The sequence below is a fragment of the Rattus norvegicus genome, chromosome 17 (genome assembly GCF_021556685.1).
Source record: "Rattus norvegicus strain SHRSP/BbbUtx chromosome 17, alternate assembly SHRSP_T2T, whole genome shotgun sequence".
NCBI lineage: Eukaryota > Metazoa > Chordata > Mammalia > Rodentia > Muridae > Rattus > Rattus norvegicus.
In genome coordinates this window covers 23,512,406-23,537,500 of record NC_141550.1, presented here as the reverse complement: position 1 = coordinate 23,537,500, position 25,095 = coordinate 23,512,406, and the positions used below count along the sequence as shown (strand labels likewise).

Sequence of the window (25,095 nt, the reverse complement as noted above, 5' to 3'; positions counted from 1 at the left end):
TTGATTCTGCCAAGACTGAACCCCTAGTGAACATGATTGTTGGGGGGAGGGCGGTAATGGGGGGAGGATGAGGAGGGGTAGCCTATATAGAAGGGGAGGGGGAAGGGTTAGGGGGATGTTGGCCTGGAAACTGGGAAGGGGAATAACAATCGAAATGTAAATAAGAAATACTCAAGTTAATAAAGATTTAAAAAAAAGTAGTTGCTAGAATTCTAAGAGTACCCTACCTGCTTTTGTAGAAGTAGAATGAGGTTGGTTTTCCAGCACCACCTCTGTCTGTTTTATTTCGTAGCTCATAGGCTAAACCTGTGAGTCAGGATAGCCTTTGATACGTGTCCTTTGTTATCTCTGGGCAGTTGGTTCCAGTATACAGCCTGGATTCCGAAAGCCATAGACCACCACATGGCTCCTCAAATAGCACGGTATCTATCTATGACCTGTGGACCTGATCACCATTAGACCACATAATACTCAACTCAGGGTCACGCTACCCAGTCACTGTTCCAAATTATTTATTATGTACATATAATAATATATACTACTATAACCAAAATATTGATCTGAATCTATTTGGCATAGTCAAATTATTTTCCTGAATAGTTTTGATCCATAATTTGTTGAATTCATGGGTGGGAAAAAATCTGTGGATATTGGCAGCTCTTTTTAATGTTTTGTTGAATAGTGCAGCCTGAAATAAGGAGTTATCCATGGTAAACACACCCAAAGAAGACATTCAAATAACTACAACTTCGGTTTTCACCAAGCCCCAAGAAACTCCACAGAATCAAACCTGATACATTTAAACCACACAATGAACAAGAATTCTGTGCTGGGTTTTCAGTGAGGGTGTCAGGCTGACTTTCCCATCCATTGCATCGGATTGCAAGGAAGTAATCTGGGGCAAGGACTAGAGAATGTTTTCTGTTAAGGGAAAGATGAGGGCTGTATTCTTTGAACCATAGAATCACCACGGCAGCAGGTCAGAAAACTGCCTTAGACTGGAAACTTAACGGGCCCACTGTATATTTATTTATAAGAACTGGCAGTGATTAGGAGCCGGCCAAACCCCCATAAGGTCAGCAGAGCGACCAGGGTGGCTTGCTAGGTGCTGGCCCCTGCCTTTCTGATTGGGTAGCTTGTAGGTGGGAGTTGAGGATTTGCTTCTCTGTTGAGTTCCTCTGTCCCTGTTGCTCTGACCTGCACCTCACTTTGGAGGCACCCGGATGTAGCTACCAGTTAAGATTTTACTTTAGTGTTCTTCCAGTTTGGGAGATGTCGGGGTCCTAGTATTTGTTCTTTAATCCAGCAAACCCAATGCTTAGTCTTCTTAAAGGCTATTGAAAATATCGTGGGAGTTTTTGCCATTATGGTTGAGTGTTGTGAATATCAACATTTAATAAGACTGTTACGTCTTAGGCCGAGCTAACACCACTATGGAAAGGCATCCCCAGGAGAAACAATTCCACTCCTCTAAACATTTCTGAGACAAAACTACGAGAAAGTTCTGTGCTGTTAACGCCTGAGGCATCTACACAGAAAATAGGTACTTGGTTTTCAGTTAGTTTATAGTATAAAAAATGTATTTTGGGGTATGGTCTATGAAAGAAACTGCATTTTGATTTTAGAAATTGTGTGTGTGTGTGTGTGTGTGTGTGTGTGTGTGTGTGTGTGTGTGTGTGTGTGTATGACAGCATCCTTATGGAGATCAGAGGACAACCTGCAGGAATTGGTTCTCTCTTTCCATGTGGGTTCTGGGGACTGAACTCAAGCCATCAATCTTGTCACCGTCATTCATTAAGCTACGCCCTGGCTCTGAGGAAAATGTAGAAATCTTTGAATGAGCGACATTGCGATGCTTTCTCTGTTTAATGTTTCCACTCGCAGACTATGGGTGATGCTGAATTCTATCTTTGCTCTGGTGCTTGAGCTCGGCTTGTCCATGAGAGTCTGGCACTCCTCTCTAAGACAGGGAAACACAAATGGCGACCAACCGAAAGGATCGTAAACTTCTAAAAGAACTGGTTGATGGTAGTCTTGCTTTCTGACCCGTGCTTTTGTTTCAACCACTCAATTTTTCGTAGTCACAGAACAAAGTCAGCCACAAATGAGAAGCAGTAATCGGAGTTCCCAATGAGAGAAGCATGAACTGTACCTGGCAGTTAAAGAATTTATGACAGAATTTCCCAAGCTTCAAAAACTGAAGAGGAGATAATACTACAGAACACATCTTGTGAGCCCAAAAGCTCTTCAATATCCAAGCTAGATAGGGGAATGGTTTTAAAAAAAGAAATTACAGATGATGACCCCTAAAGAACATAGATGGTGATACTCCACTGGTGTGCTGGCTAGTTTTTATGTCAGCTTGACACAGGCTACAGTCGTCTAGGAAGGGGGACCTCAGTTAAGAAAATGCCTCCATCAGATTCTCTCTAAGTCTCTAGGGCTGTTTCTTAAATAACGGTTGTGTGAGAGGGCCCCAGATCCCTGTGGGTGGTGCAAGCCCTGGGCAGGTAGTCCTGAATAGCGTAGGAAAGCGGGGTGTACGAGCCACAAGGGACAGACAAACCAAGCAGTGTTCCCACATGGCTCCTCCTTCAGTTAATACCGCCAGGTTCCTGACTTGGGTTTCTGCCCTGATTTTCTGCCTGCCTTGACTTCCCTTTGACGACACACATGTGATGTGTAACCCTTTCCTCTCCAAGCTGCTCTCAGTCACGGTGCTGAATGATAGCAATAAAAAGAGCAAGACACTGTTATACTGACTTCAACAGCACATCATGTGTCGTAATTGTGAGATTCCTCCCCACCCCCAGAATGCAAGGATGATTCAACTTATGAAAATTGGTAAGTGGCATTGTAGTGACTAAAGTAACAACAAGGGCATAAAATTCATAATTGCAGTAGATTCAGAAGAGTATTGGAGAAAGTCTACATCCTTTTAAGATTAAAAAAACTCTCAAAAATTAGATATAGATGGGCTATGCCTCTGCTATTAAAGGTTATGAGTGAGAAGCTTAGATCTCATGTCACATAAAGGGATGAAAAGGTTTTGGCAGAATCCAGAAGAACTTGGCAAGGTGTCTACTGTGCCGTTCGACTCAGTACAGTCCCAGAAGCCCTTGCCAGAGCAATCATCAAGACAGAAATAAAAGGAATGGTTGAAATATCACTTTATACAAAGAGAAACCCCAGAATGTTACCGAAAACCGTTGGAACAAACCAATTCATTAAAATTAAAACGAATATACAAAAAAGAATCGGGCCTTTCCCTGGTGTCTTAAGATTCGAGATGCCTGAACGTAGGGGCTCAGAACCCAGCTCCTCCACAAAGAAGACAGGAGAGACAGATGGTCTACACTGGAGAGGTGAGCTTCATGGTGGGGCCAAGAGACCGACTGCCTCTGGGCTGGGAGATCAGTGTGCTCGAGGATAAAGGGTGTTGCCGGCTGTATGTAGGCTTGTGCCGAGACAGTGGAATAGCTGCTGTCTCCTCTCAATCTTGTGCTGAGCCTAGGCACCTGCTACTGACAGGGTAGGGAGAGGACACCTAGTTTCCCCTGCTGCCACATCTTCAGGAGTTTCTGGAGGATTCTTAAATAACTCCATCCATTCCAGCTAAAAACCCCACCTCTGGGTGAATATGCAGGGAGGGGCTTCAAGAGGAATTTCGACTCGCTTTCACGGTAGTCTCACTGCTGGGCCCAGAGGCTCAAGGAAGGAAGATCGATCACCAGTGTTCCTGCTACCTATGCCCAGATTCTGCTGCTGTCATCATCTAACCATGCACCGCTGTCAGGAGACACAAGGACCACAGAGGGAGAGCCCTGCGTGTAGTTCACGCCATAACCCATCTCAGGCATCGTCTTGATCCACGCCGCTGCTAGAGATCTACCTCTTGGGATCATTATTTAATTGGCCATTTTAAGCCTTTCTGTTTGTGTTTCAAAGTTGCAGTCACTTTGCTAAATTTTTTTCTCTTGTTTTGAATTTTGATTTCTCAATCACTGTTAGATTCAGTTTGGAGACAGTCTAGTTAAGACTTGGATACATTTTCCTCATACGTCTGTTTAATTCTTGTACTCAATCATCGTCGTCATTATTTTTTAAAGAGCAAGACTCTGACGTTCTCTCGCAGACACAGCAGTGGTCTCTGTAGGTTCTGGTTCCCTTACAGGGAGCCTCTCAGATGGGAATGGCTCAGGTGTGCTGGTTGTGTCTTAACCAACAGACTCCTTCCTCTCCCCCCGTCCCCCCCCCCCCGAGCTGGGGACAGAACCCAGGGCCTTGCGCTTGCTAGGCAAGTGCTCTACCACTGAGCTAAATCCCCAACCCCACAACAGACTTTTTGAAGGCACCCTAAACCATGAGAAAGAAAATTAAATATTGAAAGAAACTAAAGGAGAAACTAACATGTCAAAACTAACATGTGGGATGCAGGAGAGAGGGAGCTCTGGGGCAGGGGCTGTCTCTGCAGTTGAGGACACTCTTGGAGTTCTGAGGAAGACCCAGGGTCATTCCCAACACCCACGCGGTGGCTCACAGCCACCTTTAACTTCAGTTTCAAGGATTCTGGCGCACTCTTCTGGCCTCTGTGGGAATCAGTCATCCACATACAGACAGGCAAAAATTTTTTTCTTTTAATAATTGATTTATTCAATAAAGGTGAAGGACACATAAGACATTTTCGTGGTCATAAAAATCTTTTCTGCCATTTTCTTTTTTAAACTTAATGTTTTTATTGATTATTTGGAAATTCCACATAATGCTACCTGATTCCAGTCCTTCCAAGCTCTCTACCCCAATGCCCACCACCTCCTCCAGAACAAAAGATAAACAAGGGAAAAAAAACCAGATCCTATTTGTGTCGCCCATATACTCATTGGAGCGGGGTCAAACTTCTAATGACCAGCCTCTTAAAGAAACTAAGTCCTTTCCCTACCCCACCCCTGCCAGAGGTCACCAACCGCGAAGAGCTACACACTTCAGCATCCTTATCACAACTATAAAATGATATTTATTTTTATTTTATGTGCATTGGGGTTTGGCCTGCATGTCTGTCTGTGTGAGGATGCCAGATCCCCTGGAAGTGTGAGCTGCCATGTGGGTGCTGGGAATTGAACCCAGGTCCTCTGGAAGAGCTGCCAGGGCTCTTAACCACCGAGGCAACTCTCCAGCCCCCTTTACCACAATTTTAAGAGTTTTCTTCAATGGCTTTCTGTCTAAACTGTTTCTTTACAAAAATCTTTTTTAAAAGGAAGAGAGTCTACAGCAATTAGCACTTGTTTTTTAAAAAAATGTTTAAAATAGCCAAGCATTGCATCTCAATCAAGGTCATAAGAAAACCGAGCTCACAATGGACAGATAATTAAAATAGGAACAAAAACATATCAAAAAGGCAGTGAAAGTGGTATTTTAGAAAGATAAAAACAGCTATGCTAATCAACAGAAGAGGATAACTCATGCAATCTGTGATGTGTGCATAATAACCAATACCACAGAAATACAGATTATTACACATAAGCATGTAAAAAACTATCAACAAGTTAGAGGCTTAAAAGAAGCAGGCAAATCTCTGGACATGCTTTCTACCAAAATTGATCCATATGTAGCAAGCACAGGGATTGAAGCAATAATTAAACTGTTTCCTTCTAAAGCCTCGGATAACTCTACTCTTGGACTTTTACTGAATTTTATAAGAATTATAAGTCCTCAAACTATTTTATAAAGCTAAAAATGGGAATTTTTTTCTAATTCCTTTTAAAAAATGGTGTGTGTGTGTGTGTGTGTGTGCGTGCATGTGTGTGCATATATGTGTGGTGTGTGTGTTCATGTGTGTATTCTTGCATGTGTAGGTCAGCAGTTGACATGCAGTGTCCTTTTCAATTGCTTTTTACTTTAATTTGCATGCATACAGGCTGGTCAGATAGCTGGCATCAGGTCTTGCCCTCTCATTGTGACTGCTGCAGAAACTGGGCTAAGCTGGCCCTCGAATTTTGGGAGAGTCTCCTGCCCGTGTATCCCTCCTATATCTCTTATGGGCACAGTAGCACATTTACAGATGTTTGTGCTACATCTGCTCTTTACGTGGGGTCTAGGAATCCAGACCTGGGTCTTCAGGCTTGCATAGCAAGCATTTTTAACTCACCGAGTCACCATTGCGACCTGTTAACCTGCATTGGTAACAGCACTGCTCTGTTACCAAACTGTAAGGACACAACAATCTGCAGGACAGAATGCCCGATGATATACATGAATGCTTAATATGGTAGTAAATCAAGTTAATTCAACATATCAAAGTTTTTTTTTTACCGTTATAAAGTTGTTTTCATCCTAGGGATGCAAGACGCTAGGGTGATTCAGAGGGGGGAAATGTGCAATAGAATTAGCCACTAAGGAAATCAGTGTCAGGCCTATAGTGAGTGGCAGGGGCTACTGACCAATGAGAGAGCACTTGAATAACATGTTGGGTTGATCTTTAGCACACAGCACACCAAACCAAACCAAAAACCAAAGCTAGCTATAACAAGAATCCAACTCACTCTATTTATGATGATGTATTTCAAAATACTTTTGGCAAGGATGTGGCCAATGGGACTCTTAATACCATTGGTGTTCGTGCAAACTAGAGCAGCTCTTACAGAGACCGATTACAAACACTAGCCTTACCATACGGCATAACTGCCCCACGGCTGTGCATGTAACCCAAGGGAATAAATCAGGGCACCAAAGAGACGGACCTTCAGGATGAGGTGTACTGTGCCACACAGTTGCTAAAAATGGAACCAGTCCAGGGAGCCCTGCACAGAAAGATGCTCAGGTGGCAGAAATGTAGCACATGTGTGAAGCCTACCGTTGAGCCACAGAAGAATGGCTTGTCGCCTTTTTTGTCAAAATGGATGGAACCTGAGAGGATTCGTGTGAAGTGAGCCAAACACAGACCAAGTACCATGTCCTTTCTCATCTGTAGAAACTAAATTCTTCTTGACAGTAGAAGTGAGGCTGCTAGAAGTTGGGGAAGGACTGTAGGGCTGGAGAGGCTTGACAGAGGTGGTTGGCTCCAATCAACCCGCACGATTCTGATGTATAAAAACGCCACTCTCCACTAAGATGTGCAATTCATGTTTATTTAAAAATCTGTCACAGCTTCTACTGTAGCCAAGAACTACCTGAAGGAAGATGTGAGAGAACGATCCAGTTTATGACGGGATAAACAACGGGGGCAGACTAAGGAAGTGAAAGCTTTGCACACTGAAGGGGCAAACAGACACTAACAGAAGAAGGTATGGATACACGGAGAGCCCTTTCATCCCCTGGACTGGAAGAGCTGATATAGTCTAAGGATATCAGAGCTCCCAAGAGAACAAACAGTTTACATGAAGTCTTTATCAACTTTCCAAATGCATTCTTCACTGTAAAAGAAAAATTCTAGAATTTGTATGAAGCCTGGAAGATCTCAAACTACCATAGCGGGAAAGAGCTGAGCTCAGAGTCTCGGGACAAACCTCCCTCATTTCAACATATTGCAACTCCCCAGAAATTAAAGTTGGTATATAAAAAAATAAAGGTCGGTTGGTTCAAATACAAACAGCGCACATGTGATCGACTGATCTTTGCCAAGGATGCTAAAGTAAATGATAAGAAAGTGTGCTTAATGAGTGGTTTGAGGGAAAGTAGATATCCACATGCAAAAGAATTAAGACCTTCGGTTTAAACTGTGAACAAAAGTCAAAATGGACTGAATGCCTCATTAGAAACGATTGCAGCATGAATCACAATAGCCATATTACAGAGCTAAACTAGTTGTCCCACAGAGGGACAAAAAATGTGGCAGGGGCCACAAAAATGACTCAGCTGCTAAGATCACTGAATGCTCTTCCAGGGATCCTGGATCCAATCCCCACAACTCACACTGTGACTTACAACTTCAACAACAGCAGTTCCATGAACTCCAATGCCGTCTTCTGGTGTGTGGACATACATGCCGACCAAACACCCATATGTATCAAGTAGATCTTTTTTAAAGACTTGATAATGCCAAGGCCGGGGGATACCCAGGGGGACCCTACCCTCTCAGAGGAGAAGGGGAGGGACCCTGAGAGGGTCCCTGTGAAGGGGAGATGGGTCAGCAATTGGGATGTAAAAAATATTTTTTTAAAAAAATGTATTACACAAGGAAATGTGTTTAATTATGAGGAATTACCTGTCATTTTCTGGCAATGGATGCAATTGGAGCTAATCAGATTAAAACGAGTCTGCAACAAATACCAAATTTTTATTTTTATGTGGGTGTTTTTGCTGCGTGTATACATGTACACCATGTGTGTGCCTGGTCCCCATGAAGGCCAGAAGAGGGTGTCAAAATCCCTGCAAGGGAAATAAACCATGATTGTGAGCTGCCATGGGGGTGCTGGCAATCAAACTGGGGACCACTGGAAGAGCTGCTGGTGCTCTTAATTACTGAACCATCTCTCCAGGCCCTAAACGTTTTTCCTTATTTGTGGGTCCTAGACCTTATAGATACATAAAATTATACGTACATATGACATGAAAATAGAAGCAACTCTGAGGAGCAAAGGGGACAAAGGGGACGAAGGGGACAAGTAGGCAAGCATAGGGAACCAGCTCCCTGACACTGACCTTGCCAATGACTTTCTAGATATGACGTAGACGTAAGCAAGAACCCCATCGACGCACTGCTATACTGCAGGGCATGCCTGACAACTGACAGAGCAGAGGTTTGCATAGAACTGGTTAGGTGTTGATAGTTAAAACTTCTAAGAAACTCTCAGTTTCAGCGTGAAGAGGAATCAAAAATGGACAAAACACCCAAATGTCCACCAAATCTATGAGAAGGTGTTCATTGTCATTAACCTAACCCATAGTAAGTTGGTGGAACAACATAAGTGCGTATTAATAAGTTGGGTGGTTGACAAAAACTGCGGTGGGCACAGGACTCCATCCCATGTTCTATAAAAAGGAAGTTTTGCCTTTTGTGGAGAGGATGGACCTATAGGGTGTTTCATTATGACATGAACCAAGTCAAGAGGCATTGTATGATCTTTTACCCAAACACGTAGAAACTACAAAATTCAAAATCACAGAAGCAGAAAATAAAATGTATACATGTGGGTGGGGAAGTGAAGATGTCCATCAAAGCATGGGGACCTTACATTTTTGGGTGAACAAGTTTGGTAGGTGGTGAATGATAGGCGGAGTCCGATTAATTTGTGATAATCGGTGAATGATGTGCGACTGTATCAAGTCGTTACATACAGGAAAGGGAAAGGAAATAAGGAGGCAACTTAAGTCTGAGGAGAGAGAAGTACAGATGTGCAGAATGGATGCATGGAACGGATGCACAGAACGGATGTGAGCCATAGAGGCTGCTGGGGGAACTGGCCATTCATTTATCTACGGACACAGAAACCCAACAAGCATGCATGCGCTGAGAGACATGGCACTTTTGTTTAGGACCGTCCCCTCTCCTTTAACGAGGAGATCCGATACACAGAACCACCACAGAGTGCTATGTGAATTAGTCTCTTGATCTGTTTACTCAGTGGGAATTGTTTTCTCTAATACTCAGAATTCCAAAGTCCTCATTCGTCCAGCAGTCTGTCTTCCTTGGAGCGCCCGGAAGTAGAGAAAAATGAACCCCAGGTACTACTTATTATTCATTCAATTTTCCAGACTTAAAATCACACTTGCACAAAGCAATTGCTTATTCTTTTAAGAGGGCGGTACAACACCACTGCCTTGTTTTTTAACTGTGTACATCTACACAGGCTGTATTTTGTGTGTCTGTATTTTGTGTTCTAGATTGTGAACTGCGAACCATTCATGGGGAACCGTAGCTCAAAGCACAAGCTAGAAAGCTCGGAACACAGAGGTACTTGAGTAATTCTGTTTTCTTTATCAGAAAAAAAAAAGTGTAATTAATCTGGGCCATTTTTTTCAGATTATTCCAGATTAAAAAAAATCACCGTGCACACATGTTTCTTTCATGCATGTTTTAAAAAAGTAATCCTATTCTTTGATTGGCGTGATCTTCTGGTCCCAGTATTTTCTCTTGATTCCACCTACCCAATCGCTATTCACTCTGAGATTTCTGATTGGGTAGTTGATTTTTTTCAATGCCAATTTCATTTCCACTTGAATTTTCTTCAGTATTTCTATCTTTTTATCGAAGTCACTCATGGATTCTGAACTGTCCTTGTCACCTCCTTCAGCGTGCGTTTGTACTTTCTTGGGTTTCCAGCAGGAGTTTCTTCCTCCCTCTCTAAGTTCGTTCACGTTTGTTCCTACCCTCTTTAAACTTCTTGAATTCTTTGATCAGGTTGATTTTTTTTTAAAGTTCCTTGCCATTGGATTCATCTAGATAATTCTCCTTGGTAAACGTTTCTATAATTCGTGGTATTTGGGGGGAGTCGTGTCTTGGCATTTCATGGTTTGTGTATGTGGACTTGTATCGTTGGTTGTGCACCTGACCAGCCTGTGCTGAGGGCAAGTTTTTGTTTGTGTCCAAGACTGGTTAGCTTCAGACTAGGCCTGAAGAGTTGTAAGTCAATCCTCGGGGTATTTGGCACTGACTTTTGACAGGGTTGATTAAATTCACTGGCAACCAAAAAGCAAGCGAGTATGGCTCTAAACTGGGTCTGAACACAGAAGAGTGATACGGGTGCAAGATCCAGAGCCTACTGTCATGTATGGCAGAGCATGTGAGAGGCTCTTTCTGGTGAGGCCAGATGACATGCCTGGCGGTTGCAAAGGTGGATGCTGCTGCCCCTCTGTCTCGGAGGGTTGGGGTACTGAGGGCAAGCATCTGAGAGGCTCATCTGGTAGCATCTCTACTGTGTGACTCCAGAGAGTCCTGTGTGGGGGATCGGGGAACTTGCCTGGGCAGCTCGCACTGCCGTGAGACTGTCAGTGGGCCTGACCTGACAGAGAGGAGAGGTGGTCTGGCAAACTTACTCAGTTGGTTTACACTCTTGCCCAATTCTGGATGGGCTTGGGCAGGGTTGCATTGGGGCTGACTACCATGTTTGTTTTTTAGTTAATTCATTTGCTGATGAACGTGTAGGCTCATTCTGTGACTTGGTTATTTTGAACGGTGCCTCAAATGGGTAGCCAGGTGTCTCTGGACTTGGGTTCCTTTGGACACAGTCCCAGGAATGGTACAGCTGTGTCATCTGGTAGCTCTGGTCTTAGTGTTTTGAGGGATCTTCATACTGATTTCCACAGTGGCTGTACACATTTACAGTCTGGCCAACAGTGTATAAGGTCACAATCCTGTCCTCACAGTATATGCTGTTTGCTTGGTGACTGAGGTGAGGCAGAATTTCAGTGTGTTTTTTAATTTGCATTTCTTCGATAACTAAAGCTGTCACATGTTTTTTCCAATATATTTATTGACCATACATGCTTAATTTTTGAAAACCATCTGTCCAATTCTTTGCTAATTTATTGACTAGATTTTTTTGCATATATTTTGGAGTTGTTTATTTTTTCTAAACACTTGTCCTCTGTTGGATAGAGGACTGAAAGAGATATTCTCTCATTATATAGGCTGTCCCTCCATTCTGCTACTGGTTCCCTCTGCCACGCAAAAGCCTTTACATTTTATGTGATCTCATATATCAATGCTCACTATGACTTTGTAGGCAACTCACAGACTTCTTTACAGAGAGAGTCCTTTATAGAATTCTTGCCCCATCCTATTTCTTGAAATGCTTCCTTTCCCCCGTGTTTTCCTTGAGCAGTCTTAATATTTCAGATCCTAGAGTGACACTTTTCGTACATTTCACGTTGATGTTTATAGAGTGACATTTAAGGATCTGGTTCCATTCTTCTCTGTGTGTACCCACCCCCCTAGCACCAAGTGTTGAAGAAGGTACCAAAAAGCAATGTGCAGTGATTCAGGCAGTCCCCATCACACTTCAGTAACACTCTCCAGAGAAATGGAGGAGAGCTCATAAGGATGTCATAGGGATACACAAAAGACTTAAACCACAAAAGCAAAGCCACGCAGGAGGAGGAGAAAAGCTGAAGGCACCACAGTGCCTGGCTTCAAATAACTCCACACAGTAACAAAACAGCACGGTACCGATACTAAAACCTAACCGACCAACTCTCCAAACAACCAACCAAACACACACACACACACACACACACACACACACACACACACACACACACAAACAAACAAACAACCATAGAGGCCAAAGGAATAGAGGAATCCCAAACAAACCCAGAGCTTCAGCCATCTGGGGGTATTTTTGTTGTCCACTGCCCTGGCTCTATTTAGAACACTGCCTCTAACGAGTCTGTACCTCGTGAAGCAGAGAATTCCTAAACATGACTGAGTGCATCAAACGGATGCCTGTGGCCACGTCTTCCTTCAGGCATCAGTGGACAGCAGCGCTTTGATTCTTAGGCCGTGCTCCATCCACCTGCCAACAGTTGGTAATTAGTAACGAGAAGGAGATGAGGTGCATCCGGGCTGTATCAGAGTCACTAACTGGCAAAAAGAGGCCCTGGGCCAGGGAAGCACATAAAACAAATGGTTGCAGGGGTACCTGCCCCAAAATGTGCCAGCTACAAGGAAACCCCTACATCTAAGACAAGGCAACCTGATGGAATTGGAGCTGGAACTGTGTCTAAGAGCCCAAGGGCTGGGACTAACATTGTGTAACAGTTTCTTCAGGACAGGGCAGAGACATTGCTCCCGTGAACTTTCACATCATGGCTGTCTGCACAAAACCTGCAAAGAACACACCAACTGACACCCAGCAGAGGTGCAGGGAAACCTTACATGGTCCACGCTAGGTGAAGAACTGCTGGCAGTCAGTGGCTGCTGAGGGAGGGAGAAACACTTCAGTGATGAGACCCCAAACCCAAGGAGTTAGCCCCAAAGGCACGAAAGCAAATGTAATACTAACTGGACTTAGTAGGATGTGCTGGTGTGTGTGTGTGTGTGTCTGTCTGTCTGTCTGTCTGTCTGTCTGTCTGTCTGTGTCTTTCTGTGTATTTGTATGTATGTATGCGTGCACATGTGAATGTGTCTGTCTCTGTGTGTATCTGTCATGTGTGCATGTGTGTTTGTGTATCTGTCTCTGTCCCTCTGTCTCTCTGTCTCTGTCTCTCTCTCTTTGTCTGTCTGTGTGTGTATTTGTATGTGTATATGTGTGTGTGTCTGTCTGTGTGTCTTTCTGTGTGTGTATTTGTATGTGTATATGTGTGTGTGTCTGTCTGTGTGTCTTTCTGTGTGTGTATTTGTATGTGTATATGTGTGTGTGTCTGTCTGTGTGTCTTTCCGTGTGTGTATTTGTATGTGTATATGTGTGTGTCTGTGTGTCTTTCTGTGTGTGTATTTGTATGTGTGTATGTGTGTCCATGTGAATATGTCTGTCTCTGTGTGTATCTGTCATGTGTGCATGTGTGTTTGTGTATCTGTCTCTCTGTGTATGTCTTTCTTCCTCTCTCTCTCTCTCTCTAGAGTTTATGAGTGCAAGAGGGGGTGTGTTGGGAAGTGCAAGAATATCTGGCTGGGGAGAGGGATGTGGAAAGACCTACATCATAGGGCGCAGACATGGTGGACATACATGTGAGGTCCACAGACAAAAAAGAGGACAAGATACGTAGGACAGGAAAGAAGTACACACACAAATGGTTCGTGACACTGCTGTTTACATTTAGAGACACCCGATGGGAGTGCTGTTGCCCTAAAGCAGTCAAGATTAGAAGATGCTCCAGGATCCCCCATTGTGGCAGGTAATTCCATACACTCAGGGGTGTGATGGGTGTGTCTGTTCTTAATGTACTAATGAGAATTACAAGAGCTACATTTTAAGGTCACCGGGGCTGCAGTCAGCCTATGGGCTAAGCGTTTTGTTCTTTCTGAGATAAACAAATTATTGCACAAATTGTGGATAAAAGCAAGCACTAGCCTCCTCTAGAACTTTGATTTCTGCTCTGTAGCTCTTCTTCAAGACCAGCAGGTTCTAAAACTAGAGCTTCTGCTTAGCTGGTAGTTATTACATTTGTGTGCACACATAATTTATAATCAAAGCAAGTGATAGATCATGTCTGTGAGCTTGGCTAGATTTCTGGATGAACAGTACCATAGATTTTGAAATGAAGGGCTCCAAAAAGGCAAACTGGGAAGCCCAGAGGCACAAGATAGTCATGATTTGAGATAACCTGGGTTAGTCATGATTTGAGATAACCTGGGTTAGTCATGATTTGAGGTAACCTGGGTTAGTCATGATTTGAGGTAACCTGGGTTAGTCATAATTTGAGGTAACCTGAGTTCTATTCTGGAGCTGCTGCTGGGTGCTTGCAGAAGTCAGGCGGTGTCAATGTTTCATGAGAATCCTAGAAGCACCTACCATGGTTTTCTGTAAGGAATAAACAAGTTGGTGAGAGAAATTCTTTAGAACACAGACCTTATATGCCTAGCTAGGTAAGTCTGAGATTCTACGGCAGGCCATCCTCCCTGACATAAGCTGTTATATCCTCTGTTATTTACTTATGTACACACATGTGCATGTTATGCATGCAAGAAGGTTGGAAGACAACTTTCTGGTGTCAGTTCTCTCCTTATATAGAATCCAAAGATTGAACTTACGTCATCAGGCATGATGACAAGCACTCTTACCCACTGAGTCATTACACTGTCTTTCGTGTTGTGTGTTCCTAACAACTTCTATAACATCCAAGCCGCCTTCTTAGACACATTATCGATTGATCTGATTTAAGGTGCTGAGAAAGTTTGGATGAAATGAACACTTGACAGGGGGAAGGGTTTGCTGGGAGGTAGCATGAGATGCCTACCTTACTGATTCAGTATGAGTTAGCTAGCTAGTATGGTCAGGGTCAGTCATGATGCAGAATCTAATGCAGATAGCTAGTTGGGGGAGTCTGTGGTTTACATTTGTGCTTCTGACAAGTTGTTGTATCCTCTGGCAAGAAGAGACTAAGCGTGTTTACTTGAGCATATTTTTTTTAGTTATTGTTAATATTTTATTTTTGTTTATCAGACATTTCTACTCCATCTCAAGAAGATGTGCCAGAAAACACAAATAGTTCTGCTTTAAAAATGGCCTTTGAAAACTTCACTAGAGATCTGAAAAGAAAATTTGAGGTACCAGTCCACTAATGCAGGAAATGTGGAACAAGCCAGACAGACGCTGCATGACGTCACCTTTATAGGTGGGATCTAAGAGAGCGGAAGTAGAAGAAAGAGCATAGGGGTGGTTACCAGAGGCCAGGGAGAGGCTGGGAAGGGACAGGTACTGGTCAGAGGGCACAAACGGACTGAGAAATCTCTCTAGTTCCCATATTTCTACTTTGTCAACTGTATCTCTCAACAGAGCTGGGCAAATGCAACAGAAAGAGAACCCGGCTCATTCTGACTTTGCCACATTCCTTTCATTCTCTAATAGTACGCTGTCCTTCATGTATGACGAAGGACATACATGAAGTATGTATGAGGTCCCCTAAGCATGAGGGGTACCTTCATCCTGGCTGTGGTCACTGACTTTATTGCCATTCTGTTGGCAATATTGAATGGATGAGACTACTCCCTGTCTGTTCTTGCCAGTGGGACCAAATGGTCTTGGCTCAGACCCACTGGTGGCATTCTGGGAAGACCATGGTTGGACCACAGTGCCAGGCAACTAGATGAGGAAGGAGAGGACCTTGCAGGGGAGCAGACTCTAAGACACAGTGGGAGGGGATGTGGGGTGGTATCTGTTTAATAACAGCAGATCTTTGAGACACTGGGTCTCCATCTTAACTCTGGGCTGCACATCAGAGCAATGTCAGGTTTCTCTGATTTTGTCTTATTGTTGGAAAGTCCCTAATGACTTCTGTTCTGTATCGGCACATTCAAGAAAAACATCACACCCAGCCCACATCTCTCTAACTCAGGAGACCCCCAGAGTCTTGCTTTGGGCAATAAGCCAATGCATAATGGACATGTGTCCCTACTTCTTGGTGCTTTGCTATCAATAGCATGAATATGGGGTTTTCTGGCTTCTCCCACCCTTTATAGTACTAAGCCAGAGGCAATGCCTGAAGTGTACACAGGTGATGCCCTACTGGTCTCTCAGCAGGAATGCTTCCTGTGAGCATCACCGTATGCGGGTGGTGTCTTTTGAATAAACACTCAGCTTATGTGTCATGTTTACCACAAACGCTCTCATTTTGTTTCTGTGTTAATAGCTTAGGCTCAAGCAGAGGGAGATTCCACTCTCTTCAGAAAAGGCAAAGGAAGTGCCAGCTTGCCTAATCAGACTTTGGAACCAGATACACACATGCAGGTAACTACTCGAAAAGCAAACCATGGGGGTGAAGCAGCACCTGTGACCATGACCTTGAGGTTGAGGAGATGGTGTGAGGAGATGTGAGGCTTCCTGTATCTCTGAACCTTTATGGAGTCTGGTTCTCCACCTATAAGATGAAATCCGGAACTCAGCTCTCTCCTTCAGTTTCTTAATGGACTACCTGTGAACGATGCTAAAAGATGCTCATTGAAAGAGAACCCATTTGCAAAGTTGGGGCAAACCTGTGGCGCTGGGAAAACAGACGAGGTGAAGTGTGGTATATCCAGCCCACTGTCACCCAGCCGTGGGAAGACATTTGCTTTTAGTTAAAATATAATTATACCACAACCCCCTTTCTGGTCTTAAGCCCCTCCCAAATACTCTCCCTGCAAGGCCTTCCATGTCACCCCTCTCTCAAACCAAACCACTAGTCTCTTTCTCTTGGATTATTGTTACACACACACACACACACACACACACACACACACACACACACACACAGAGAGAGAGAGAGAGAGAGAGAGAGAGAGATTGATTGTTGTGTACTTGAACATAACAATACATGCACTAAAAATGGATGAGCATTGAAAACATTATTCTACAAGTAAAAAGCCAGGCTCTTAGAGGGTAAATATTGCATGAGTCCACTTAAATGAGGAGCCTACCAGAGTGAGTAGAAATTTCTAGAGACAGAAAACATCACAGAGGCTATGGGGGGGGTGTTGACTGTTAATTATTTAATAGGCATAGAATTTTTCTCTCGTGGTGGGAAACCTTGAAGGTTGAGTAGCCGTGAGGTGATAGACCACCATAAATATGCACAGAGCTTGTCCTCTTAACCACGGTTAGAAGGGAAATGTTTATGTTATATTGAGACGAGAAGATACGGTACACAGAACGCCCTCATGACTATGTCAGCAGGGAGTACCAGGCGCCTACATTTCAGAGATGTGAAGGAAGCGGAAGTGAGAGACGGGTTTCTATGAGGTTAGAGTCAGTTCAGAACAGCTGCTATGGAAGCGTTCTTTGAGATCTTAGAAACAAAGATTCCAGTGGCATGGAGAAGACTGGAGAGATTGCTCTGTACTGGAGAGAATGACTCGAAGTGGAGGTGGGGGAAGGAATTTTTGCTTAGCTAAACTTCTTGAGATTAGAATGCATTATTTGAGTAAAAATTATAAGAAGTTTTTGTACATATGCAATGGCCAGACAAAACCATGGAAGGCTCTGGATTTGACAAATTCTTACTGTATCTGAAGGGCTCTACCCTCAGCCATGAATCCACTCAGCTAAAACACACTGACTAATAATTCTAGGTGCTTGCTCTATGCTCAGTGTGAGAGAGCACTGAGAGCAGCCAGCTGTGAGGTAGCGCTCTGATTATAAATAGATACCTGAGGGAGCCAGGCGTGTAATTCCATGCACTGTTAGAACCTGAGGCAGGAAAGTAGCCATGATTTCGGGCCAGTCTAGGATACGTAATGAATTTTGGATCAGGCTGAGATTGTAGACGAGGACCCTGTTGTAATAAAACTAGGTACTCATGTATGTGTGCACACACACATATGTTTGGGGGGGATTTAGTCTGTGATTAATAGGCCCTGTTTCTCTGGGCTCTATGGAAGAGGGAAGGTATCGTGGTAAGAACAGGAAGTAGAGGAAACTGCTTACCTGACAGGAAATTGAAATAAAAGAGTCCCAGATCTCACACCTCCACTAGGCCCCACCCCCATCACTTTCCAACAGTACTGCTCTCGAAGAAAGATTTTAACATTCTACATGCAAGGAAGCAGAAACCCACAGTTGCTCTTGTTTATATGGAACATTGAACCTAAAGGAGAAGAGAGGCAGGTAAGCCATTTATATAGCACAGAATGACACCAGACACAGTGTGATGACTGTTGGAAAATCTGAAACTAAAACACAGAGGTAGGAAAGGTGAACCTACCCAACCATAGCTCTCACAGCCGTGCAAGGCCAGAGAGAGGATGGAGAACAGAGGTAGAAGGGAGGAAGGAGTACCCAGTCTCCTTTCCTGAAGCCATCTGTCCTGTGTGGTGAAGTTATCGATGACCTAGTGGCTGGCTCTTGGTTGCTCTCAGGGACTAAATGAAAGGTCACCGAGTTTCTGGGATTGGGGATCACCGAACACGAAAAGGTGGGAAGAGCCAAGGAAGGCACCAACATGTTTGTAAGGAAAGACTGTCTGGTTCTCTTGGGGACCATTCTGTCACACACAATCGGTCCCACTGAAGTTGGCTGCTTTCCTGTTTGGCAGACAGGACAAGCTGGAGGGGTTTCACAGCTCTGTCCTTCAGGAGCTGGGCAGCTTGGAGAAGGATCTTCAAACACTGGAATGCCTCGAGAAGGATGCTCTGGCAAGTTTACTGTTTGTGCTGTCCCTGGGATGAAAGAGAGGACCTCTTCTAGGCCAAAAAGCATGGATTGTTTAGTCAAAACCTCTTGTTTCATTCCAGGAGTTTTGGGAGAGACAGTCGGCCGACTTGCAATCCTTTTGTGATCAGCAAGTGTGGAGGTACTATACAACTATTCTTTTAAGAAGTATCTTTTGTTGTTGCCTTGATGTTTCTTTGTTAGAGACCGGTTTCAATATGGAGCCCTGGCTGTTCCAGAACTCACTTTGTATTCCAAGCTGGCCTCAAAGTCACAGAGATCTGCCACTGCCACCTTCCATGTGCTGGGGACCCAAAGTGTATTGTCACCATATCTGGCTCATTATAACTTTTCAAAAATATAAAATATTTATTATGTGTGTATTATAATAGGGGGTATGTTTGTGTGCTACCACCTAGTTAGGGCTAATTTCCTGAGGACAGTTCTCCCACCTTTAAATGGGTTGCGGGGACCAAACTCAGGTTGCCAGGGCTGCAGAGCAAGCATCCTTATCCGCTGGACCATCTCACGCCCCTGTTGGGACATTTTCCTGGAAGTCACCTTCTCTTGTCTGCCTCTCATTCCTGCTGGTCCTCTCCCTCCCAGTAACTAGTCTCCCGCTGCTTCCATATCTCCTGACAGGAACGAGGGTGAGGAGGTTGTTCACGGAAGCACAGACACTGGTCAGTGGCTCCCAGCTGTCTTTCCCCACTTCTCGTATCTGCCTTTGCATCCTGTAGCTGCCAGGAAACAGAGGTTGCAATAATGAAAAAGGCAAACAATGTGTTCATGTTCTTCCCACTTTATCACAGGACCTCTGACTCCTTATGACACTTCCCAGACCACACTCTGAGAGCAGCCAATGAAAAGCAACTCTGCTTTAAGCCTCAGAGAAGGCTTCTAAAACACGACAGCCTCATTTATTTTAATTACTCCCGTTCCCAGTCTAGGCAACCATTTCTTCAGTTAACACTTAGACAGTAATTGCTGTAGCAACGAATTTAGAGTTTGGGTTTCATTGAAAAACACAAGTGTTATAGGGATATGTTTTCACTGGGATCCCAGCTGTCAGACATGGGGCTGCTTCAGACTGTCCACAGCAGCTGCCTCATGCTTTGGCGGGGACATGGTTTTCCCAGCTGCAGGCAGCTTCTGTGATTGTTTAATGTGTGGAATTCTGGGGACTTTTCAGAGGGTACATAAATGCTAAGACCCCATGTGTTGGTTGTTGGTTGTTGGTTGTTGGTATTTGGTTGTTATTGGTCACAGTATGTTAAGTGGTTGTGTGCATAGAAGAAACAACCGCAAGAGGAGATTAGATATCCTGATGGCAAAGATTAAACTTGCCCCAAGGAACTCAACACCTCTGATCAGCAGGAAGTAGCCTAAGGACCCCTTTCCAACCCTTGACTTTATTCAGAGATCTCTTTCCTTTCCCTCCGTGCTTTCGCCTCTAGTATCAGGAGTTTGAAAGGGAGGAAGAGAAAAGGAACCCACAAAATAGCCAAAGATGGTTACGAAATATTCTTTACGTTTATCTCCCTTTGATCCAGCTCCTTGCTGAATTTAGAATGTCTCTCTCTTCCAAATGTACTTTCTTAGGCTGTAAAAATATAAATCAGCTTTTTCTCCAGGCCACTTAGTGCCCAACACAACAACTCTGAGGCCAATTAGTTATTACTAAATGCCTACGTCACAAGGTCTGGCTCAGCCCTTGACTAGCTCATAACCCATCCAGACCATTCTGTGTCCTCCAGTTGGTTAGTTGTTGCCGCTTTCAGTTTCTTGCCTCCAACTCTGGGCCGAATCTCTTTATTCTATCCTGAGTTCAGCCGCCTGCTAGTTTATATGCCTCTCCCTTGACTTCCTGGGCATCTCTCCCTTTTATTCTCGCTATTTCCCAGAATCCCCTCTCTTCCTGCCTGTGTCCCACCTCCTATTTCCTGCCTCAGCTCATTGGCCATCGGCTTTTTTATTGACAGGTGATGCTGAGAAGAGATTTTTTTTCCCCTACATTAAGTTTTTGCTTTTATTCTCTTTTCTTTCTGAGGCATAAGAAAACTGCTTCCCCTACCCCCTGCCTCCCTCCAGGCTTACAAGTGGCAGATAAGAATACTGCTTTGAGATCCTACCAAGTGATAACTGGGCTCCCTGCTCTAGACTGAGGGTTCAATGTTTAATATCCCTGTCAGAGGTTAGTTCGCTCAATCAAGATCACACAGGTATCCAGTGGCTGCTCCTCTGTCAGGTACTCATCTCAACAATGGCATTCTCTCTCTTCCTAGGACATGCTCAAAGGAGATTACTTCCACCTCTAGCCTACAGCTTTGAAGAGTAAAGGATCCCGGGCTTTGAGGGGTACTTGTAAAATACCCCATGGGTGTGGACTAGTGGTATTGATAGAGACAATTCCTAAAACAGACTTGGGTGGAAAATATATGATGCTTTATGTTGATAACCTGGGTTGCCGCAAACCCTCCTTGGGCATTGTCAGCCTGCAGAATAACTCGGCGATATGCACACAGTTGCATGTTTTCAATGTCCCTAATGTGAATGTAATAAGTGACGGACCAATTTCTTCCAGGTTTGACCAAACTCGTTTTAATAAGAAAAGCCAGAGCTTGGCTTTATGACGGCACCCTCAGGTAGGCACAGATGTTGACATTGTTCAGTCCTTGAGAAGCGAGGTGGGAAGAGGCAAGCCCTGAAAAACCCTCGTGCTTTATGTCACCTTTCTGCTATGAGCATCCTCCACACCTAGGATTAGGCCCCAAGTTCAGCCATTCAGTTTTTATAATTGAGTGTTTGCATTAAACACAGAGACATAATGGCTGATCAGCATGTAGACATAGTCCTACCATATCAAAAGAGAAGTCCTAAGGCGGGGCGATGGCTTACTGAGAGTGAAAACCTGAGTTCAGTTCCTGGAATCCACATGGTGGAAGGAAAGAATCCTAAAATACACACACACACACACACACACACACACACACACACACACACACAATTATATATACACACACATACATACACACACAATTGTCCACACACACAATTATATATACACACATACACATATATACACACACAATCATGAAATTTAAGACAATAACAACTTGAGACTAGACAGCACGAGAAAGATAGCTCAATGGTTAAGAGCTCTTCTAGAGGACTCGGGTTCAATTCCCAATACCCACAACCCATCAATACCTCCAGTTTCCTTCTTCTGGACTCCTTGGGCACTGCACACATGTGGTGTGCAGACACACATTCAAGCAAAACACTCGTACATAAAAATATCTATGTAATTAAGGGGCCATCTACAAAGTAACTTCGTGTTTGGATAAGTACATTAAGTCTGGTAAGTTACAGCATATGGAGAATATTCATATATAGCTTAGCTTGCCTAAGCATGCTCACCAGTGTCCATTCTCTCTGCTTTCTTCCTAACGCCTTAGCATAGAACTGAAGGGCTGTGTAAAGACTGTGATCCCCCACTACATCAGAGTCACGGACATAGCTCTCAAAAAGCAATGGTCTTGTTGGCTATGAGTTCCAAGGGTCCAAGATGTGTGGTGGCTGCAGCTTGACTCTTGCTCTTTTCCATTTTCTTTTCCACCAGGGGCAGCAGCCTGAGGAGGAAGATGGAGATGGAGTCTGGGGTGCTGGAGGCCAAGAACTGTCCTTCGGAACTACACTCGGCAGCAAACAGCCCTTCGGAGCTGCTGAGCTAGGACAGGATAAAGAGGGTTCGAAGCTCTCCCGCTGTTTGAAGAAACTAACTTTCCTCTTCAAACTTGGTCCAGTAATAGAAAAATCCAGGATGCTTAGCAATTCTGAGTAGCTTACTTTTCGTTACAGTTTTTAAAGTAAGTTTTATTTTATTTGAAGAACGCCTTCAGGTTTTGTAGAAACCAGAAATTCAGCAGCACTGGCGTAGAAATTATTTCATAAACCCCCATAAAGGAAAAGTAATCTGAAAATGGATGAAAACCACTGGGCATGAAGTTCTAATGGGGGAGGTTCCTTTGCTCTTTAGATACCTCCATTTCTCCAGACCTCTACCCAAAGTGCATGCTCAGCTGAGGAGAAATATTTCTCCCGAAATCGCTACTACATTTGTCTGCAGAGGGCTGCGTATACACTGGGGCATTTGGATTCATTTTAGAGAAATTAAAGTCCGTATAATTTAAGTGCCCTTACAAAGTCTGGCGGCATATGGTTGGATATGTAGAGACTGTGCATTGAGCAGTGTGTTCTCGTTATAACACAGTGAGTTGTTATAGCTAGCATATTAGTTTTGTAGTTTTCTCCCTAATACAAACATATGTAACCCTAATTGAATTTAGTTTTTTTTTAAAATAGCATTTAGTGCATTGCCATAACGTTTTGCTTGTAAGAGCATACAAACAATTCAAAATAAAATCTTTCAAAGGGGATCAGTTAATGAGGTTAATTAATCTCACTTCAGGTAGACACACCCTGTTCGAGGCTCATCCCTTCTGATGACACTATTTTGTGGGCTTCACCTCGGTTCCTGATGACCTAAGGAGTACATGTGACTTCTGTAACTAGGCAGCCCTCATTTGAGCACTGTTCTTTAGAAAAGCCTTGTTTAGCTCACACGGAAGAAGCCAGAATATGTAATGAGACTGTAGATGCTAAGGACTTATCTGAGGAGGACACAAGGGCATCTAGGTGACCCTGCATGTGCCACACTGTGAGGAATAACCGACCCTGGCAAAGTCACAAGGAAAGGGTGGTCATTATTACTAGATAATCAGGAACAGCTTTCTAGAGGAGAGAGGCTATTTTGAAGTAGGTCTTTCAGGATAAAGGAATGGTTTTTCTTAGGATGCAGAGAGAGAAATGTGGTTACAGAAACCACAGCAGAAAAATTGATTTGCTCAAGGCCATCGGTCTACAGAGTATTCTAGGGAAGGAAGTTTGTCTGGGTCCACACTAACCTTCCTCCACTCACATGACCGGGAGGACTGGTTCTCTGGGTGGGAACATCTGGTAGGGAATGGTTACGTTAACTCAGTGGCTCAGGAAGTCGAGAACGTAGGCAGTGGAATCCAGTATATTGGGAGAGGCCATTGCCAGGATGAAGGCTTTGAGGACGAAGAGCTTTCTGAGTATGTTAGCTACTTTCCCATTGCTGTGAGCAAAGTGCACAACAGAAACGGCAGGCCGACTTCAGCTAGTGTTACAGGATTCAGCCTGGTGGGAAGAACATGGTGTGAGTTCAGTGTCAGATCTGCTCTTCTTGCGTACAAGAGAGGAATCAGCATCTAGATTATGAGCCCCTCAGAGGGATCCTTCAAAGGCCCATGTCTAGTGGTTTCTATCAGATAGGTTCCACCAAGGTTACCACAGTCCCATAAAATGGTGCTTCTCAACCTTCCCAATGCTGCGACTCTTCAAAGTTCCTCATACTGTGGTGACCTCCACCATAGAATTGACTCATTGCTTCTTTATAATTGTAATTTTGCTACTTTTATGAATCATAATGTAAATACCTGCATTTTCCAATGGTCCTAGGTGACCTCAGTGAAAAAGTTGTTCAGCTCCCAAGGGGTCATGACCCACAGGTTGAGAACCACTGCCCTAAAATAATGCCACCAGACAGAAGACAGATGTTCAAAACATGGATCTGCGGGGATGTTTGAGACTTAAACCCATGAGGGGAATGGAGACACACAAGAGCGACAATGGTAGGTGAGAGAAAGAGGCTGCATAGATGGAAGATGGCCAAGAAAAAAAATGAGCTTGAGCACTGGGGGCCATGTCTTTGTAAAATCCCACCGAGTCTGCTCTGAGCCTGATGGAAGGTGCAATGTTGATATTGCTGTGCCCGCACGGGAATGTGGTTCTGATGGGATCAACTGAATTAAACACTCACAGCTCATCACGTGCGGTGTCTGCCCTTCCATCTTCTGCATCAGCTTTTGTATTCGCTCTGTCCTAACGACCCTTCTCACTGCTTGGCATTCCTCCTGGCTTTGAGCATCTAAATGTAAGCCAAGTAGTTCAGCCTGGAAGACCCTATCTTCTCTGGGACCCTCCCACCCCCAGATCCCACACCATCCCCTTTCCGTGCTAGGAGAGAATGAAGACAGCCCTTCCCAAGGCTCAGGGCTCTTGGGAAATCTCTGTGCAAAGATTGGAACCTATATATGAGCAGAGTGATTATACAGGGGAGTGTGTTTTGAGATTTCTGGGGTAACAGGAGCCAAAGCTGCCTCGGACCTGTCTTTGCTTCCTCCTCTCTAACCTACCTGGTCCTTACCCCCTCACTCTTTAGACACAATGTGAACAGTGGCATAGAATTGCCAGCCCAGTCAGGAATATGGATTCGGTTTTCCTAGTGAGT

General features: G+C 44.1%; 1 protein-coding gene across 1 annotated transcript in view; it reads left to right on the top strand.

Annotated features, from left to right (window-relative positions):
• Window positions 1-22,453, top strand: part of Sycp2l (synaptonemal complex protein 2-like) — a 58,966-nt gene extending 36,513 nt beyond the window's left edge. Inside the window, 11 exon segments of the mRNA XM_087591764.1 lie at window positions 1,417-1,550; window positions 3,283-3,365; window positions 9,587-9,660; window positions 9,820-9,889; window positions 13,696-13,770; window positions 15,039-15,142; window positions 16,225-16,322; window positions 18,604-18,703; window positions 18,803-18,887; window positions 21,304-21,364; window positions 22,342-22,453. Of these exon segments, the coding sequence (XP_087447890.1) occupies window positions 1,417-1,550; window positions 3,283-3,365; window positions 9,587-9,660; window positions 9,820-9,889; window positions 13,696-13,770; window positions 15,039-15,142; window positions 16,225-16,322; window positions 18,604-18,703; window positions 18,803-18,887; window positions 21,304-21,364; window positions 22,342-22,453 (996 nt within the window).
• Window positions 22,454-25,095: the final 2,642 nt, after the last annotated feature.